At 43.6% G+C, this 13,288-nt stretch overlaps 1 protein-coding gene across 2 annotated transcripts in view; it reads left to right on the top strand.

Annotated features, from left to right (window-relative positions):
- The window catches only part of LOC106565903 (pappalysin-1), a 126,289-nt gene extending 113,284 nt beyond the window's left edge, over positions 1-13,005 (top strand). For both annotated transcript variants that reach the window (XM_045691089.2, XM_045691078.2), the window contains exon 22: positions 6,568-13,005. In XM_045691089.2, the coding sequence (XP_045547045.1) occupies positions 6,568-6,672 (105 nt within the window). In that variant the 3' untranslated portion in view covers positions 6,673-13,005. The remainder of the gene's footprint in view (positions 1-6,567) is intronic.
- The last annotated feature ends 283 nt before the right edge of the window (positions 13,006-13,288 follow it).

Below are 13,288 nucleotides of genomic sequence, written 5' to 3'. Positions count from 1 at the left end.
TATGTGTGGTCCCAATTAAATGGCCTGTAGACTAGGCTATATGGGCGGAGAAGTACGGCAATGATAGGGTTTAGTTTAGACTCCGACATTGACTGTAAATAAATATTGATAACTCAATATTGCTTGCAGATTATTGCGTTCCTTAAAGTTATGCAAAATGTTAACTGTCAATTAACTGTCAATTCAACTATATTTTGTTCCAACTATATTCTTTTTCAAACCACGTCTACCTTTTGGCTGATGTAGCTGAATAATACTGATAGCCTAATATAATGGGCCACGTGAGCATCTCTGGTATTTTAACCTATTTCTTAGGCTATTTTTGCGCATTTTGATCTTTACTAGCGGTGGGAAAATTGCTGGGACAGGGAATGCAAAGCGAGCTGCTACATACACCTAAAATAACATTTTTTGGACCAGTCCTTGCAGGAGCTGGTGGGAGTCAGACAAGGAGTCAGAGTGAGCAGGCTGGCGCGGTATGAAAAGCAGCGGGATTGGGCGAGAGCGTGATGAAGTAATCAGTCCTGCACAGACTTCTAATTCCATCCCTTCATGTTGGGAATATAGGGAATATATAGGCTGTAGTCCAGATGTAGAACACCAGTGTAACAAGGGGCTGGGAATATAGGCTGTAGTCCAGATGTAGAACACCAGTGTAACAAGGGGCTGGGAATATAGGCTGTAGTCTTGGTATACACAGTCTTTGGCAGGAGAGAGGGTTACACATTATCAACTGTTTAGACAATTATAAGGTTCGTGGAGGGACATTATTTGATCAAGTGACTTATAAACCCCATAAGGTCAGGAAAGGGTGTTTGTAGTACATAGTGAGCTAGCTGGGATTGTTGTGCTGGTATGCCTTTGTCAGAGGTCAACGGAAACCACCAGCACCCCCATCTCTCCAAACAACCATTTCTTTGTTATTGCTTTGGGTATCCCACCTTACAGCCATGGTTTATTACCGCTATGGGCTGCACTGCTGTGAAGGGAACACCACACACAGAGAGTGAGAGTGAGCATGGTACTGTGGAGTCTGGCAGCCCACACTGTGGCCATAGGGAGAGTCCCCAGAAAGGCTCTCTGGAAACCACACACGCACAGTGACACACAGTATCATACACTGCCACAACTTGTTGTGCCTGTGGGGGGAGTGACTCAGCTGGAATCCTAGGCAGGGTTGTGACACAGCCCTGCCAGCCGGAGATACCAGAGATAACATCAGAACACCCCATCCTCTCCTCCACTACTCTTTTCCTTCTCCTCCTCCTCCTCTCCTCCAAGAAAAACCTTCACCGCTTTATTTCCCCCATTCTTTTCTGTTCTTTCGTGTGAGCGTGAATAATGAAAGAGAAGAGAAGGGGGAGGCTGAAGTACTTCCCCGCCACCCCATGTTTGTTGTTGTTTCTTATCTCCACTCTTTTTCTTTCCCTCCTTCTTTCTTTCTCCTGGAGATTTGCGTATTAAGGAGTTCTGGATGACTTGCGGTGTATTATTCCTCTCAGGGACTTTGAAGGTGCGAGGCAGGCTGCACGTAAGGTCACCACAGGATCCCCCTAATGACTGCAAGCTGTTGGCAGGCAAGGGGGGAGGAGGGGAGGGAAGAGGGAGGATACGGAGTATGACTGAGGCTGCCTGCCTCTCTGCCTGCCTGCCTTGCCGGGCTTGTTCCGTTTCTTCCAGAACCCCATAGAAAAAAATACATATTGGGAAATGGAAGCCACCAGGCATGTCAACCCTTCCTCACCCCTCCACGTTCATAATGTCGCTGTTTGTTTTTGGTATTGTGGACTGGGCCAATTTGATGACTTAAGTGAACTTTTGGGAGCTCCCCCACCCCACGCCTACACCTTCCCCTCCATGACCCATATTCTTCCATAATATGCTCTTGTTTTCCCTGTGGCATTATGTCGCTTTGTCTTTTTCCAGTGTCACAGAACTCTTCCTTTCCATTGGTTTATTTACTGAGGCAGGGCACTTTGCTCCTCTCCCAAACATGCACTTTGCAGCCCGTGTTTTTTTCTAGACATCACTACTACTGACTGTTGCTGTGTTTACATCTAACTCTAACTTCTACAAGTTCCACCAGGGAGAAACTTCAAACAGACATACCTTTTGAAGTTTAAAGAAAATGTTGGTACACCAATTTAAAGAGAAAAAATTCAGCTAAATAAATATGTCAGGCCAGGTGAGGTTTGTTCAGCGAAAATGAACCACATTTTTTTGTCACTCTGCTACATTTATACACAAACACCCATTTAGACTGGCACAGCACACCTTTACAAACCGGTAATAAACTGAGATAGTCAAATCAGCAATACAACAACTTGTTTTTCAAGTCTTTTTTGTTGCTTTTCATACACTTTCTGTTTTTTCCCATAGAAATGACCTTCTCAGATCAGGAGTTCAACCAATTAGCACAGTGTTCTGGTGCTGGGGTGCTGCATCCCTTCTATAATCCTATCAATGTTGTTCAGTTTATATCAAGCAGTAATGATTGAATCAATGACCTTGGAGGTGTGGAGAGTAGCAGATTTATCCCGTTTGTTGTCTTGGGGATTATCTTTTCACACCCGATGACGCACCTGTATTGAAAAAAGTGTATTTATCCATTGTTTATTGGTATGGCTAGTACTCATCTGAGAATCAGATCATGATAATCCTTTACTGCGTCAAAGGGAGCTGTACGTGGACGTTTACCCAGCCGGATAGTGGGCGAATGATTAAATTCAGGCAATAAAAAGGCCAGCCTTCCATGGCCATTCCTCTGTGACCCACCTTGTTCGGGGCTAGGCTGCAAATACACAAGGTTCCACTATTGCCTCTTACTCTGTATCCCTTGTAACCTTGAAACTGATAATTCTTGGAAATTTTATAATTGCATAGAACACAGCTTCCTGGGCTGTTCTACTGTGAACCGGTTCTCAGAACCAATAGACTGCTTTCCGTTTGATTCTCAATGGAAGCTCTGAGCATCACTGAAGTGTCTTTGACTGAACTGTCTTGTGCTCCCAAGTCTTTGGGCATCCAGCCCCATCGCGGCCCATTCAGTTCCACCGCGGTCACAGCGTATATTGGCTAACTGCATGTAGAGAGGGCGCTGCATCAACAGCTCTTATTTTTAAATATCTGAGGGCAACCGAGTTTGACTTCTGGTCCCCATGCCAAGTCAATTAAGGGGAGAGAAGCAGTGGCGGGGGACCAGGGCCCAGCAGTGGAGCAGTGCTAGAGAGTTCTGGTCAGCAAGCATTAAGTGTTGGTTTCGTACCTGCCTTTAAAAAAAGAAATAAGGCTTAATTATCAACGTATGTCTGCCCTGCCACGCAATGTTTACGGCAATAAAACCCAATCCCTAAACGAGCAGCTCATGCCTTCCAAATAGTTTCCTTTAATCCTGGTCTTTAAGGGGGAGAGGAGGTATGGTACAGACCGGGAATGGGGGAGAGTAGGCACCGTGTCAGTGTAGGAGTGGAGGATGGAGGGGGTTGTTGAACAAAACAAGCATCTGGGAGGTGGGAGGATCGGGTTTCTCCACAACTGAGTAAAGGTAGTAACTCTCCAGGGGAAACACGCTTCCCGCAGGTTTAGGAGCCTCGGCTGTTTGCTCACGTCGAGTGCCAGGCGCTAGCAAAGTCAAAACCTGCCCTCCTTTCTCTCTGGAACTTTCTTTATCTTTCTTTCTCTCTCCCTCTTTCTCTCTTTCATGCACTCTCTTTCCTGTTCTCTCTTTGTCACTCCCTCTCTGTCTTTAGTGCTCTCTCTCCCACTCTATCCCTCTTCCATGCATACTTTCTCCCCTCCCCTTTCTCCCCCTCTCTCTCCCTCTCTCCTGCATGTGTTGTTATAACAACATGTATCTGGTGTGCAGTGGAGAGTGATCACCAGTGGTTCTCATTGGAATAACACAATTAGTTCTGGTTTGTTTTATCTGCTTGCCTGTGTTCATATGAGACAATGTTATGTGAATATTAATTAGAGAAGGGATCTTTTCCATATCATTACACTCAATGTGTTTAAATAACAAAAACAAAGCTTGATTCCAGATGTGGGATTCTCTTTTTGCGTGGTCTGTGGATGAGAATGTAGCTTCTCTCATGACACGTATTATATTCAGTTTTTATTTCATGGATTTAATGCATGCAATATGTCAGTGACCTCCTCATACATGGATACCATGGATACCTCCACCTGTAGAAAAGTAATAGCATGTTACCTAACAGGGTTGGTTGTCTTGTTGATTTTAAGGGTGTGTGTGTGTGTGTGGCTGGAGAGTAGTCCTCCCCAGCCCCAGACACACTTTTCTCCACTGAGCACAGACTGAGCACAGACTGACACGCACATACCTGGGGCCTGGCGTGATTGTGGCCTGTTTCTGAGGGTGGGGGTCAGGGGCTCTGACATGCCTGCTCCTTCATGGGGGCTTTCATGTTGCTGTGGCTGTCCTCCTTTCTTTGGCCCTGGGACTTCAACAGGGCTCCTGGCCCCCACTCGGCCCCTGCGGCTGCCCCGTTCCCAGCCACCCTCGGAGAGCCCCGATCAGGGCCAGATGTGGCAGCTGATCCAGCCACCCTGGAGGTCAAGGTCACAGGAAACCATGCCAAATTTACCACCCACCATCTCTCTCGACCAGATAGAGAGATAAACACACAGAGTGAGAGGGAAGAGGGATGGAGGAAAGGGTGTAGGGTTAGGATTATGGGAGAGAGGGATTGGGTGGAATGGAGAGATAGTAGAAAGAGAAGGGAGCTAGACTGACAGCAAGAGGGGGAGACCGAAGGGAGAGAGAGACACAGAGAGACAGAGTGAAAGTGTGAAACAGACAGCAGGAACGCAAGAGAGCACAGAGAGGAGGGGGAAAAGAAGGAAGAATTGGAGCAGTGTCACGTGCTGACCATAGAGAGACCTTGGTTCTCTATGGTGTTGTAGGTCAGGCCGTGACTAGGGGGTGTTCTAGTTAATTAATTTCTATGTTTGAGATTGAGTATGGTTCCCAATTAGAGGCAGCTGATTATCGTTGTCTCTAATTGGGGATCATACTTAAGGTGTCCCTGTTCCCACCTGCTTTTGTGGGATATTGTTTGTGTTAGTGTTTTGTAGCACTACGTTACTTCACGGTTGTTGTTTGTTTAAGTTTCACTAAATAAAAGATGTGGAACTCTAATCACGCTGTGCCTTGGTCCGTCCATTATCACGAGCGTGACAAGCAGGGTGTTTTTTGCCCCATGCCTGGCTCTAAAGAGGCACAGAGGAAACGCTGTTCATGCTATTGACAGCTGTTTCTGAAGTGTGTCCGGCCTGCGCTTGTAAAGTCGTCACATGGAGAGCCCGTTTTCTCAGAAGAGCCTGGCGCTGGCCGCCCAACCCTCGCCCATTAGGAAATCCCTCTCACAAACAACTTGGTTTAATACCCCATTTCAAAGACGGACCTGCGTCATCGTGCCTCAGCCACTGGTGCACACTCCCTCTGTCAGCCCCAGGGCCCCCGATGTCCACTCTACAAACCCCATGCCCCCAATGGCCCTAGAGGCCTGAGTCCAAGGGCCATTGTGGGCACTGTACTGTACAGTATATACCACCAAGGCTTACCACAGCATTGGTAGGCCATAGGGGAAAGTCTTGACTCTTGAGGGTTCTGAGGAATCTTTTGCTGTACTGTACTGTATCTCCTTCTTACCAGCCAATGAACTAGCTAATTGTGTTGGCCAATGACTCAGTGATGTTATTACCGTATTCAGGGTTTTGTTGTATGTTGCCGTAACAACAAACGATTCCACTTTCAGATAATAGGAAGATGAGACACTGACTGCTTAAGTCTGAAGTCCCATACCAGCCAACAGCTTTCCTAATTGTGCTAGCTATTAGGCCTAATAATTCTTAATGACTCAGTTTATTTGTTACCCCGTTGCTGTTTTATTTGTTGTGGTGGCCAGTGTTTATCTAGCGTCACTGCTCTGGCCCTTCTGTCAAAGCCACTAATAGGACAACGAAATACAAGCAGCAGACCCAAATCCGTCCAATAAGCCATGGGGGGAAGAATGCAGATATACTCTCGTCTGAATCCTCCAGGCACTTGCTGGAGCCACATGTGTAGTTAGTTTCGAGTGACTAGGGATGCATTGTGTGTACCCAAACAGCTGAAGCAGGCCCTCGTCAACAGCTGGTGCTGTTGACGCACCGCCGACAAGCGCCTGTGACGTCAAACGCTACACAGCGGCGGCCAATGGTACGCCGGGGCTATTTTGAATGTGCTTGTGGGCACTCACCACTTCTTAGAGAGTTGACACTTCACAACACTCGTAGTACTCCTCCATATGGCGCGATGGGATTGGCTGGCAGCAGTTGGCTTGTGTTGTTTGTCAAGCGGCGTTTCCCGCTAGTGGTGCCGACGGCGAGGCATCGGACACTATTACCACTGTTGTTAATAGGCTGTTTAGGACTGTATCAGCCCTTACACTGCCACAGTCCTCCTGATTGTGTTGGAACCCTGGAGAAATGGAATACAGACTGAATCCTATAACAAGCTTTGTTTATAGAGGTTTCATTGTATTTGTCTCTGTGTGTCCCCTACAGGTGATCCCGTTCCCCATGTCCTGTGACATACGGGAAGACTGTGCCTGCCGAGACCCCAATGCTCCAGAGAAGAGGAAAGACGAGCACGTCCACTCCCTGGGGTGACCCTCCCACCTCGCCCCCCACCGGATTCCCGAACCCTCGCCCCAAAACTACCGACACCCAGACCGAGGGAGACCAGCCCTCCCCCTTTTCCCTCAAATCCTCCACATGCTGCTTTATAGGAGTACCTCTCCACCCATACTGCACCCCCCTAACATACGCCTGTCTCCTCCTTCTCCACATTGGGAAAGACCTAGATGAACAGACCAGACTAGAGAGGCTATAATGGAAAACCCATTTCTCAAAGAAAGGAACAAACCTGCAAATTCATCAACCACCAAAACTTCTACAGCAAGAGAAAAAAAGAAAACAAAAATACCCGAAGGTTTTTGAATGAAGGATATGAAAAATTAACAAAAAAACTAAACAAACCAAGCCTGGATAGCATGCCTTTTTTCAGTTTTGTGTCAGCTTCTGTGTCCATTTCAATGACATTGCCGTACAATCTCATTATTTCCTTTTAGACCAAAGGAAAAAAGAAACAGAGTGAGAAACATTATCCATATCATATGGAATCTTTTATTTTTTGGGTATGCTGAAGTCATCAATGGTGGCACTGAATGACAGGCAGAAGAGCTATTGCCAAAATAACTTATAGCATGAACACACTTGATGTACCCTCATGTTGTATTACTCCAGAGCTGGCGTGTGTTCCTGGAGCCAGCACAGCACAGGGATCAGGCTGACAGTTTGTGCCCTCTGCCTTCTCTTGGTGGAAATGCATTTTCTTGTTCTTCAGAAATCACAGGTTTAGAATCTCTGCTCTTATACAGATGTGAAATAGGAAAGAATAGGCGTTGATGGGGATATAGGCGGCCATATTGGTAAAGAGATTCAAACCAGAGAGGTCTAACTCAATATATCTAACATATAACAGGAAATTAAGACATATTACAATGCCACAGGAACAAGTGAATGTGGGAAAGAGGTAGAGTACTTATGAACTTAAAACCGGTTATATAGGGCTGCAAAAAATGAACCAGTTGTGTCAGCATGGCTGCTGCTGCTATGTTTGCTGCTACTTGCAGACTATTACTACCCAGTGAGGTTGGACGGAGTCAGCCCCGTCTGCCTTAACGCTTACCTCCGAACACCTTCCATTAGTGGACACTTGTTTCTGCGTGTACAGTTCACTCAACTTAAACCTAGAATAAAAACTCCTGCAACATTGCAAACGGTTAGTAGAGAAACAATGCAGTTGCAATAGCCTCAAAAAACATAACACCTCACATTTCCATTTCTCTGTCCTTAGTTTCTGCAGTCCAGTAAGTCTTCATAGACAAATAACCTATCGGAGAATACACCAGAAATGTATCCAATCTTACACCAAAAGCAATGTTGACACAATACAAAATCCAACACATATTACTGAATTTAAAATGACTTCAAGAATGTCATTGATAACACAGTTATAACCTCTTGAATGTAGTCAATGTTCATTCACAACTACACCCTCAAACTGTTTTCAGCAGCATAGTGTAGCCTTGATTTCAATAGGCATAGTTCAATAGCACATACACATAAAAACAAATAGGAGGCTTTCCTCATTTTAGTATAGATGGCATCTGGATGTATTCATTGTCAACAAGTAGCCTTTAGTGCAGCAGTAGTAGAAGTACACTATATGCCCAGGACACTGTTGTCTTGGCTTCTCTTGAGCCCAATGGCTTGACAGATTGCATGTGTTTAGTAGCCCAGTTTGGCCTTTTCTTACCTCTGCAGCAATTCATGCTGAAGGTGCCATCCCTGGCACTTTGTCAGTATTGTGACATTTGAGTGTGTCCCCCGCCATCAACCACACAACCACCTTTACATCAATAGACTTATGGCTGCTATTCTGTGCTCTGAACTTACTCATCTCCTTTCATAGCCCTTGAACGAAACGCCAATCAACATATGGTGATGAAGGCTGCTTGGCATAAGGTCCACAGGTTGCTGCCTCATGATTCAACCATCGCTGGGCTATCTGGTTAAAACTCTATACAACCAATAACTCTATACCCCTCGTAAACTCTCTCATCTGGTATGGACCAATGGAATGGTCCCTCTGACTCATCACCCTAGGCTGCTATAAGGCATTCCAGAATATTCCCATACACCGTTCTGACCAATCACAGGTCTTCATAGATACAGACTGGTTAGAGAGATAATAGGACAATACCACGTCACATAGGAAAGTAGGGAGACATTACAACGTCAAATGTAGAATGTAAATATAACATTTTCAGTGTAATACTGCTTTTTACGTGAGAAAAAAAAACGTAAAATTGTTCTCTTGTTTTAATTTTTCTCATTTCTTTTTTATTTTTTACAAAATGTTGTCTTAGTTAATCAGTATTTGTATTATTGACCTCAGTTACTGCACTTTTTAGTTGCCATTTAAGAAGAAAAATATATAATTCAAACCGTTTAGAAGCTGCTATTGTCAGAAAGGTGATTTGATAAAGTGTGTGATGTTTTTGGTCATTGGACTCCTACGATATTACTATTAGCTTTCCTGTGATTAGTGTCTTGTATTCCCACTAGCTTTGCACCTGATATTATCAAGCCCAGTAGGAAGCCAGTGTCAAATATGATTTGTACATTCATCGTAGACTTTCTCAGATTTCGTATCCATTATCATATGATAACGATATTATTGTATCAAGGCTATTTAACCTGGGACATTTTTTTTATGTAGGTTCAAATATCAAAAAGTCAGATGTACACATTTTGAAATATTATACATGATATGTAAGCATTTACGTATTTTGTGTTCCTCCTGGTTAGGGGACAAACATTTTATTTTCTCTCCATGGTTTGTGTAATCCACCATCTTATGTATTTGTTGCAAATTGTGTCGTGGTAACCATGGAACGTCAAGGAGAATGGATAACTAAATGAAGAAACTACCAAAAAAATGGACTCTTGAAAGTTGGAGATCTTTCAGACTTTGAAAACCTGAGTAACACAACTGTCTGGACACTACATTCATCATCAAAAAGCCTACATCAGCCTCGACAATTGTGCATTTAACACTTTATATGATATATATCCCTGGTAAAATTAACTGTATTATGTTGATATTATCAAATGGTATGTAATAATACTCCCTATACTGCTGCTTTCATTAGAGATATTACCAGTAGGGAGAGATTCAACAGCATTCACTACACAAAGCCAACAACAGTACTGTGGATCATCATCACCTGCTAACACTCACACAGGATTTCTGAAACGCCATCCATGGAATTCCCCAAGGGTTATCTTGCCATTGGACCCTCCCTTCATCCTCAAACTGGACAAACATTACAGGCTGATGACCAGTCATCTTGTTCATCACCCTTTCTTTCACTCATCTACAGCTCCTCTCTTTGACGCCGTTTTGTGTCGTCATCCTCATCAATGTTATTAAAAAGTCTGGAGACCAGAAACGGTGACTCTCAGAGAGAGGGATATGAGAGTCTCTACAGAATGTGACTGCTTGTGTGTCAACCTGGACACAACCTGGACACGTTAGTTTTCTGATGTGCTCTCCGTATTGGACAAGGTACTGTTCCAAAGCCATAAAGCCAGGATGTTAAAATGAAATGAAGTTTGAATATGAGAACATCACCTCTACTGTAAGACACCACAGGATCTCTTTGCTGTACCTCATGCCTGTAATGTTTGCTGCTTCTATATTTTGGTAAATTAGTCATTTTTGCGTCTCTTAGCAATGGTGTAAATAGTAAAACTATTTATTAAGAGTGTTATACTTTTTTAAGTTATATTTAATGTTCATGTAAATTATTTTTTACATTGCTCTTATAAACAGACATATTGGTTGTGAGTTAAAAACTGTTGTCATTTTATTTCTGTCCCAATGTCGTCGTCACAAAGCATTGGTCAAGGTTGTTGTCTCATTGGTTGTCTCATTGGGCACTACTCTCGTCCAATGAGGATTTACCACATGTTTATGTAACTGAGTGCAGTGCACAAGTATGTGTGTTTTTTTATTTCTACATTACAAATCCAGAATGTACTGTCATTTTTATTTTGTTCATTCATTAACTTTTCAAATGTAATCCGAGTTTGCTCTGAAGAGAGAACCTATATCATGTTGAAGTGGTTAGATCCATACTCAATTAACTCTGAGGGCTACCCTGAGGACAGAATATACACAGCCATTCAGAACAACCAGTGGTAGGCAGGCAGGGAGCTGCAGAGGATGAGGAGGAGGGGGAGGAGTAATCAGGTAGCCAGGTGGGGTGAGGGAGAGGGTGTAGAGCAGGGGATAGGATGGGATGGGTGAAGGTGGGCTGCTTTTCCTGGCGGGCCTGGGTATTTGTCCAGGTGTGAAAACTGTGTACACACAGAGCTGCCCCTGGGCCAGCGCTGACTGGCAGCAGGCCGAGGCCGATGAGTCAGACTTTCTCCTGGAGGTGGCGGGTGTTCTCTGAGGGACTCCCCTCCTGACACGCCGGGCCATCCGTCACTGTCACGGTCAGGTCGGATAGGGAATGCGACGGTGGTAAGGTGGGCCGCATGGAAGACCAGGGAGGAGGGAGGATAGGAAGACTACCTAAGATATGAGCACTAGTGCAGCAGACTGAGGGACATGCCCTTCCCTTCGCTCTCAGACCAGAGGAATATTTGAAATGCATGGCAGAGTCCGCTTCAATGTCTTTCCATAGACAAATTCATATAGTCCATCTTATTGTGGATGGGAGGTGATTCTCTCAAATCCAAACTAGCTACATACCAGCCATGAGTAGCCTGGGTTTTGGTTAAAAACAGTTGGGTTTCTGTGGCGTTAGCTTGCTCTGCTAAAAGTGGTATCCTTTCAGCTCCTGTGGCATCCCACCATAACCCATGGGAAGCAATGGAGACAGTGGTAGCCTAGAAGTGGCTGGCTGTAGCCCTTGAGTTTGTGTACAGACAGTTGTGGAGAAAGCACTGATGTGCCATGATGTTTTTATTGTTGTTTTCTAAACTTCACTCATCAAGTACCTTTCACAGGCTCCTGGTTAAAGAATGGTCCACTTGTGTTTGTTTCTCATTCCCACTTTCAGTAATAAAAAATGAATGGTCCTTTTTATGTGGGAAAGTATCAAATTGAGTATATACATATTATGTGGATATCTAGTGGTATTATTGCAATGTTTCGTACCCGATTGTTCAGCAAAAATATTTTAAGATGTAAATAATTTTATTCTATGATGATTGTATTGGCAAAACCATGTATTATCTGTTTGGGGTAGCTCTTGGATTTATATCAGAGACAATTTTACGGAAGATACATTGTGCAATGTGTACCATCGAAGTACCACCTGAAAGAAAAGAAATACGCAGTGGCTGCGGATCCAACTTTTCTGGACCTTTCTTCCTGAGTGCTAAAGGTCCCGAAGCTTTTCTACTTCACGCAGTTTCTGTTTTACTCGTAGATAACAGGCTACTCTCATTTAATAAAGTTAAACAAAGCTGAATCAATGTCTGCAAGATCACATAATGATAGTATTCAACAGAACCGAATATAATAGCATAGTATATAAAATTACACTGTAAGACAAAAAAACACTTGTTTCTTTACCTCTACTTTAGACACACATTTTTGTTGTCTCCAGCCTTTCAAATTTCCCACTGTCAATCTTTAATTATACGTTTTACTGGTGAAACATCCATACAGCATCTGCATACCAAACATTTGATCTCAATCAGTTTCATGGGGATATGCATTTAGATCTTGAGTTATACAGTGTTGGAAGTAGCCTACAGTGTTGTTTTGAATGATGTACAGTGAGCGAATTTTAGAGCAGATGGTGTTAACAAACTGTAGCATAGCCTACCTGTGTATTTTGCCTAGTGGCGTGCGCTGTTGAGTTTTGGACCCATGAGAGAAACATGCGACCATTTGCACAATCATCCTAAAATTTCATAAGATATGTAGTGTTTTTGTCTTACAGTAACGTTATAGGCCTACATCCTATTCAATTTGGTTCTGATATGTAGAACACTCTCGTTATGCGATTTTGCAGACAGCTTTGATCTAACTTTATTAAACAAGCACCATTCTCCAGAGTAGCCCGTTCTCTACGAGTAGAGCAGAGACTGTGCGTAAATGAGAGAATCCCGTACATGCGCAGAAGCTTCAGGACCTTTAGGGCTCAGAAAGAAAGGTCAAGAAAAGTCGGGTCCGCAGCCACTCTGGGAAAAAAATACAATACCCATAATGCTTCACAACACTTGTCATCAGCAGTTATTCATTCATAAAGGCTCTACACAAACACTGTTGTCAATTGTCTAAAAAACAGTCTTATATGAAATCAAACTTAATTTATTTGTTGTCAAGATTAATAAAGCATCATGTGGTCAGTTTGTGAGTCTCGGAGCAGTCAGTTGAAAATAAATGACCAAAATGTTCCTTATTTTAGAGTGTGAAAACAAACAAAACAAGAGCAAAGCATTCATTTGAAGAGAATATTTAACATTTTACAACACATTCTTATTATCGGACATGAATGATTCTAACAGTGAACACCATTCCCCTTGAACTCACCCTCAGACTGAATGGCACCAACCAAAAAACAACTTACATATCCTTACTCCTTCCTCTACACCACAGATGTTTGCTTACTCTTTCCTCCCTTGCCTTAGAGTT

This window comes from Salmo salar, chromosome 01, assembly GCF_965601325.2.
Source record: "Salmo salar chromosome 01, fSalSal1, whole genome shotgun sequence".
NCBI classification, from domain to species: Eukaryota; Metazoa; Chordata; class Actinopteri; order Salmoniformes; family Salmonidae; genus Salmo; species Salmo salar.
This window is presented reverse-complemented; position numbering and strand designations above follow the sequence as displayed.